At 46.1% G+C, this 7,914-nt stretch overlaps 1 protein-coding gene across 1 annotated transcript; it reads right to left on the bottom strand.

The window, feature by feature from the left end:
• Window positions 1–320: 320 nt before the first annotated feature.
• On the bottom strand, window positions 321–3,839 carry LOC111981975 (gastrula zinc finger protein XlCGF57.1). Its single transcript, XM_024013482.2, has 2 exons — window positions 3,488–3,839; window positions 321–2,361 (listed from the first exon to the last, which is right to left on the bottom strand). The coding sequence occupies exon 2, from the start codon at window positions 2,185–2,187 to the stop codon at window positions 667–669; it is 1,521 nt and encodes a 506-aa protein (XP_023869250.1). The 5' UTR covers window positions 2,188–2,361; window positions 3,488–3,839; the 3' UTR covers window positions 321–666.
• Between the last annotated feature and the right edge of the window lie 4,075 nt (window positions 3,840–7,914).

A 7,914-nucleotide genomic window follows, 5' to 3' on the forward strand; every position in this document is an offset into this window, starting at 1 on the left:
CTTTACTTTTACACAAACAACAAAGGAGTGAGGTAGTCAGCTTTTCTACAATGAAAATACTACAGTACCCATTTTAACTACATAAATGAATGTCCTATTACATAACAGCTAACTAGTAGCGGAACGATTACTGTAAAATATTACTACCGGTATCTATACTACTTTCTCAGATCTGTACACTTATAATAATGAGCATAGTGGCGATACAGTCAGGGTGCAACATTCGGTCTTGACCTGTTACCAATGCTCCAGTAAAGAGATTAATTTGCCACTCTGGTAGACAAGTTCATAATTCAGGACGAGACAAAAGAAAGGAGAGATTTGGTGTTGCATTAGTTTCTTTAATAATGAATTCCAGTACATGGTTAGGAATTACATGTTATCAATAAGGTTGTACACAATGAGTGATTTTTCTGGAGGAAAGAAACTGGAATGGCACTCACTACAACACAGATCAGATACAAAGTTTTCTATAAGTCCCTCAGTAACTTCACTGATCCCAACATAGACATTTGCATAATAGCAAATCAGTCAAGTTGACCCCCAAAGAACATAACGCAAAAAGCACAAAATGTATGAAATGTAAGAAAAGTGTAAGGAAAAACATATATATAGTATTTATATATAAAAAAAAAAGGAATAATACTTTGAAGAGGTTAAAGGTATTTAGCTACTATCAGTACTGCGGCTGCTGCTACCACCACTGCTGCTGGAGCTGCTCATGTCTGATCTCTCTCTTTTGTGAATTTGCTCATGTGCTTTGAGATGGCCTGACTGGCTGAAGTTCTTCCCACACTGGAGGCAGGCGAAAGGTCGCTCCCCAGTGTGGATTTGCTGGTGTGCTTTAAGATGTCCCAAACGGCCAAAGCTCTTACCGCACTGTGTGCAGCCGAATGGCCTCACCCCGGAATGTATCTTCTCGTGTGTTTTGAGGACCCCCGAGTTGCTGAATGTCTTCCCGCACTGAGAGCAGCAGTACGGTTTCTCACCAGTATGAATCTGCAGGTGGTTGTGGTAGCTCATTTCCTTGGTGAAGCTCTTTCCACAGTGTTGGCAGCAGAAAGGCCTCTCTCCGGTGTGGCTTAGCTGGTGGGCTTTGAGCTCCTTGGACTGACTGAAGCTCTTCCCACACTGAAGGCAACAGAAGGGCTTCTCGCCGGTGTGTAGACGCTGGTGTGAGCGGAGGTCATCTGCTTTGGTGAAGCCCTTGGGGCAGTGGGCACAGACGTAGGGTTTCTGACCCGTGTGAATAAGCTGGTGCCTCTTCAGGTTCCCTGCCTGGCCGAAGCTCTTGCCGCACTGCGAGCAGGTATATGGCCTCTCTCCTGTATGAATACGCTGGTGTGTTTTGAGGTTCCCCAGAGTGCTGAAATTCTTCCCACACTGGGTGCAAGAGAAAGGCTTCTCACCACTGAGGTTACGAGGTTTGCGTGGGGTTGTGCTATGCCCTTTCGGGCTTGTGTGGCCTGGGCCTTTGCCAGCATGGGTGGACTGCAGCTCGTAGAGGCCTCCTGCGCCAGGGAACTCGTTGTCCAGTCTATGGCCTTCCATGACCCCGTCATGGCTGAGCTTGTTAAGCTCGGTCCGGAGCTCGGCCATGTGGATGGACTCTAGGCTCATCTCTGTCTTGATGTGGTTGGACATCAGGTTGGGCTCATACTCAGTCTTGATGGCCCCGAGCTCGGTGGTGTAATAACACTGCAGGTCGGCGTGCTGTTCCGACCTGATGTAGTCCAGGCTGTCGGACACGTGGGTGATGTAGTCGAACACCAGGCTGGGCTCGTAGTGAGACTTCATAGAATACGAGTCACTCTCGTACTCAGAGCTGTGGAAGCAGTGGAGGTCATGGACGTGGTGCTCAGACTTGATGTAGTCCAACCCACTGATCTCCATCTTGATCTGTTCGTGGCCCAGCTCCGCCGTGCTCAATGGCTGGATCTCTGACAGGTCCACGGTGCGGATGGGGTCCAGGTCGTCTGCAGGCTCAGTCTTCACGCAAGGCAGCATGACCATGGGCTCTGCAATCTCTGCCGCCAGCGTTCCGAGCGTGCTGCAGTCAGACGAGAGCAGGTGGAGGGTTGGCGAGGTGCACTCAGGCCGAAGTGTATCCAGCGGCAGTGAGCCACACTCTGATGCTTGCAGCGTGTCAAGTCCTAGCGTGATGCACTCTGTCTCTAACTCTGCCATGGCTGCAGAGTCCTTATGCACCCGTCTCCAGTTAGTCCCGTAATGGATCAGAGAATAGTACTACTTTGCCCTGAAAAGAGCCTTGGCCCACTTGAGTGTCCCTCTGATAGTACAGCTTGTTCTGATGCCAAGCCTTCTTCCTTGGGTTAGGAGCAACACCTATCTTTGAAGCCCCTGGAATGAAAGAAGACACGGGATATGAAATAATTCAGAGTAATACAAAATAAACAGGTCTGTCAACTCATAACATTGGCTTATAATTACACAAATAAAACAAGCACACAGAATACTAAAAAGACAACTACACATTGTTACACAGAATCACAATACCTAGTGGCAAGCAAGCTATATGTATGAGAAACACACACACAGATGTGCAATGACAATAGAGATGTGCAAACTTCGAGAACTGTGTTCGTATTTTAACTGTACTGACATTCTAGAAAAATGAAGTAGGCCTTATATTTTTTAAGTTTTAATGATGGCTGGTGAGAAGTTGGCAGCCGAACGTCCTGAAATAGTTTTGGCTACTTCTAACTTCACAACATTCATGCTCATCAATTCGATTACTATACAATAACTCGCCTTGAAATCTAAATAGCACATGCTACCAGAATTAAGGACTTTAATCTAAGATACAACATGGGTGTTCATGTAATACCTGCATGTTCTGACCAGCTAGGTAGCACGCCAAACCCGCCACGCACATCATGCACTAGTTGGCTGCAAGAATCTGGCGGTGATTTTTTTTCTTCTCACCCAGTTGGTTGAGGATGGCCATAAGCAAGCTATTGCGTGACATATGAAGCGCTTACAACCAGCAAAAACTTTTCAGAGGGGGGATTTTTTTCACCGGCCAACTCTTTGCATGATTTTTAAAAGGGCATATTTCAGTTTACCAGCTGACTACTATCATACAAAGACAGGGCAAGATGCCATTTCTAGCTAACTAGCTAGCCAGTGGCCATCTTGTTTATCGCTAACGTCGATGCTGCTAGCTAGCTAGCTAGCTAGCTTTACAGATGCGCCTAACTAGCTCGATGACATGTAACGTTAGCTAGGAAGGAAAGAAAGTGGGACAGCTATACAGTACTGTTACTAGCTACTTTTTTTTTTTATTAACTTTGAGCGTGCATCCTGGACCCGTGCAGGTAGTACTAGGCAAGTGTCGTTAAACTAAATAAATTGTGTCGAATTACGAAACCTGTGCTGGGCCATACACATTCACACACTGGCATATGAGAAAGAGGTGGAAAAATAAAGAAAATCAGTCTAAAAACAGCAAGCTAGCAATAGCTACCTGCGGTTTCTCCGATTCATGGCTTTTTTAGCCTTCGGCTCGCCGTCGCCACAGTTGCTTGGCTTCAAACTGAACCCGACCCGCCACGTCCACCTCTACCGCGCAACCCTGCAGCCTCCGTATTGCTTTCTCTCCTTTCTTTCCCTTACTCCCTCTCTCTGTCATTGACTAATTCTGCTTCGTTTTCACTCTCTGTGTCGCTTTTCCTCGATGTTTCTGCTGTGCACTTCCGTCGTCTGATGTAAATGCGCGCGCAGCATGCATTCATCTCGCGTCATATATTGATATGAATTGTTGGCACTCGCAACATTGTATCATTCTCCACTGATCCATGGACTCGGCTTGTAAACGCAGTTGTAAATCAATCAGAGTATTGTCAAAGACCAGACACCACGCCCTGTCAGAGACCACTCTTGTAAATCGTCCAGGCTACGTCTTAGGCCAGTCTAGTGCTTGCAAAAACATTACAGACATGTTTTATGTATTTATTTATTTAACATGGCAAGACGGAACAAATTCTTATTTACAATGACGGCCTACACCAGCCAAACCCGGACGACGCTGGGCCAATTGTGGAACATAAAGCCAGTAACTGAACTATAAAGGAACGTCTTTGATTGTATTTTCCAATAACGTATATATAACATATTTTAATTATTCATGTAACTTGACATAAACTCAAAGTATACCAGTAGTTCAATAGTGTCTAACTTGCACTTTTTGTTGCAGTACTTCTGTCTGTTTCTACTTCTCTCCACTATTTATTGTTTAAATTACATGTTCACTCCAGATGTATATACCCATGGCTAATAAAAGCAACACATGTCCAAATGGTTATATTTCATAGACATATTAGAGTTGGTAATAATAACTGGGTCCCTGATTTGAGTCAGAATTTGGGTCGCAGGAGGTATCGAGTGGGTCTTGGGTGTCTGAGTCCCAAAAAAGTATATACACTGCTCAAAAAAATAAAGGGAACACTTAAACAACACAATGTAACTCCAAGTCAATCACACTTCTGTGAAATCAAACTGGTCCACTTAGGGAAGCAAACACTGATTGACAATAAATTTTCACATGCTGTTGTGCAATGGAATGGGACAAAAGGGTGGAAAATTATAGGCAATTAGGCCAGACACGCCAGAAAAAGGGGTGATCTCTGCGAGGTGGTGACCACAGACCACTTCTCAGTTTCCTATGCCTTCCTGGCTGATGTTTGGTCAAACTTTTGAATTGCTGGCGGGTGCTTCACTCTAGTGTAGCATGAACGGAGCTACAACCCACAGCAAGTGGACCTCCAGTAGTGCCAGCTCATCCAGGATGGCACATCAAATGCGAGCTGTGGCAAAAAGGTTTGCTGTGTCTGTCAGCGTAGTGTCTCCAGAGCATGCGAGGCGCTACCAGGAGAACAGGCCAGTAATCAGCGAGACGTGGAGGAGGGCCGTAGGAGGGCAACCAAACCCAGCAGCAGGGACCGCTAACCTCCGCCTTGTGCAAGGAGGTGCGCAACTACAGCGCCTGAAATGCCTCCACAGCAAAATGTGCATTCCGTGTCTGCTTCAAACGGTCGAAAACATGACTCCAAATGAGGGTGGTATGTAGGCCCGACGTCACAGCTGTGGGGTTGTTGCTTACAGCCCACACCGTGCGCGCACGTTTGGCTCATTTGCCAGGAGAACACCTAAGATTGGCAATTGTACAGTCCCACCTGGAGCCCTCTGTGCTCTTCCAGAGTGTAAGCAGGGTTCAACTATGAGCACATGAGCACATGTGACCAGACGTGACACGAGTCTGGAGAGCGTGGAACCGTTGGCGCCGTGTTGAAGCGATCTCAGCGACCGGTTTGGCTGATTGGGTCAGTCAATGGTTGTGGGGATGGCACTTTTTGGTGGGTGCCGCACAGCCCTCCATGTGCTCGCCAGAGGTAGCCTGACTGCCATTAAGGTACCGGCAGGAGATCCTCAGACCCTTGTGAGACCATTATGCTGACACATGCACATTTGCTGGCTGCTGGAAGGTTCATTATTGCAGGGCGCTGGTTAGTCCACCTCCTTGCCACAAGAGGCGGAGGTTAGCGGTCCTGCTGCTGTGTTGTTGCCCATCCTACGGCTACCTCCACGTTCGCTCTGATGTAACTGCCTGTCTCCTGTAGCGCCTCCATGCTCTGGACACTACGCTGACAGACACAGCAAACCTTTTTGCCACAGCTCGCACATTGATGTGCCATCCTGGAGAGCTGCACTACCTGAGCCACTTGTGTGGTTGTAGACTCCGTCTCATGCTACCACTGAGATGAGAGCACCGCCAGCATCAAAAGCTGTACCAAAACATCAGCCAGGAAGCATAGGAACTGAGAAGTGCGTGTGGTCACCACCTGCAGAATCACTCCTTTTTGGGCGGTGTCTTGCTAATGCCTATAAATTTCCACCTTTTGTCTATTCCATTTGCACAACAGCATAGTAAATTTATTGTCAATCAGTGTTGCTTCCTAAGTGGACAGTTTGATTTCACAGAAGTGTGATTGACTTGGAGTTACATTGTGTTGTTTAAGTGTTCCCTTTATTTTTTTGAGCAGTGTATATATATATTTTTTTTTAAGGAAAAATACTCCAGTCTGAACATAAACAACTTAAACCAGGTAGAAAGTGTGTAGAAATTATAATGAACTTGCATTTTTAAATAATTTAATCTCTGAACAATTTTTCTTCAATCACAGTATTTTAAATCTAGAGCTATTAGCAGTGCTATTTTGGTTGATTTTGTGCTCTCAAACCAGTGATTTAATTATTGACAATGAAAGAGGTGGGAATGTTGTTCCCTTGTCATATAATTGCTACATTTACTATCAATCACCGCATTCTTAACGGCAGGCTCAATAGCCTTGGCTTCTCAAATGTCTGCCTCGTCTGGTCACCAACTACTTCTCAGACAGAGTTCAGTGTGTCAAATCAGAGGGCATGTTGTCCGGACCTCTGGCAGTCTCTATGGAGGTGCCACAGGGTTCAATTCTCGGGCCTTCTCTTTTCTCTGTATACATTAACAATGTCGCTCATGCTGCGGGTGGTTCCCTGATCCACCGCTACGGAGACGCCACCATTCTGTATACATCTGGACCTTCTTTGGACACTGTGTTAACAAACTTCCAAACGAGCTTCAATGCCATACAACACTCCTTCCGTGGCCTCCAACTGCTCTTAAACACTAGTAAAACTAAATGCATGCTTCTCAACCGTTCGCTGCCTGCACCCGCCCGCCCGACTAGCATCACTATCACAGTGCCATCCGTTTTGTCACCAAAGCCCCAATACCAGCCACCACTGCGACCTGTATGCTCTAATAGGCTGGCCGTCGCTACATATTCGTTGCCAGACCCACTGGCTCCAGGTCATCTAAGTCTCTGCTAGGTAAAGCTCCGCCTTATCTCAGCTCACTGGTCACGATAACAACACCAACCCGTAGCACGCGCTCCAGCGGGTATATCTCACTGGTCATCCCCAAGCCAACACCTCCTTTGGCCGCCTTTCCTTCCAGTTCTCTGCTGCCAATGACTGGAACGAATTGCAAAAATCGCTGGAGACTTATATTTCCCTCACTAACTTTAAACATCAGCCATCCAAGCAACTAACCGATCGCTGCAGCTGTACTTAGCCCATCTGTAAATAGCCCATCCAATCTACTTACCCCATCCCCATATTGTTTTTATTTACTTTTCTGCTCTTTTGCACACCAGTATTTCTACTTGCACATCATCTGCATCTATCACTCCAGTGTTAATTTGCTAAATTATAATTACTTGCTACTATGGCCTATTTATTGCCTTACCACCTCACGCCATTTGCACACACTGTATATAGCCTTTTTTTCCTATTGTGTTATTGATTGTATGCTTGTTTAGTCAATGTATAACTCTGTTTGTTGCACTGCTTTGCTTTATCTTGGCCAGGTCGCAGTTGTAAATGACTACTAGCCTAACTGGTTAAATAAAGGTGAAATATACTGTATATATACATACAGTATATCACAAAAGTGAGTACACCCCTCACATTTTTGTAAATATTTGAGTATATCTTTTCATGTGACAACACTGAAGAAATTACACTTTGGGGGAGATAAGCACCGGAGCTGGTGGATATGTTTTAGGACCTTGCACTTCCTCACCTTCCGGTTTGAAGATGTACCCCACAGATTGCCTCAATTAGGGTTTTAGGTCTGGAGACATGCTCTTCTGGCCGTAGTCCATCCCACCTTTAAACCTTCCGAGCTTCTTTAGGCAAAGGCATGGTGGTCGTTCTTGGAGGTGTTGTTGTGGGTGAGGGGTCGGTCTTATCATGTTTGCTACTGCCTGCGCAGCCCCAGTCTCCGAACCGGGATGGGGAGTCATGCTCTGCTCTCAGTATGTCACAGTACATGTTGTGGCATTATCATGG

Source organism: Salvelinus sp. IW2-2015, linkage group LG20 (assembly GCF_002910315.2).
Source record: "Salvelinus sp. IW2-2015 linkage group LG20, ASM291031v2, whole genome shotgun sequence".
Taxonomy (NCBI): domain Eukaryota; kingdom Metazoa; phylum Chordata; class Actinopteri; order Salmoniformes; family Salmonidae; genus Salvelinus; species Salvelinus sp. IW2-2015.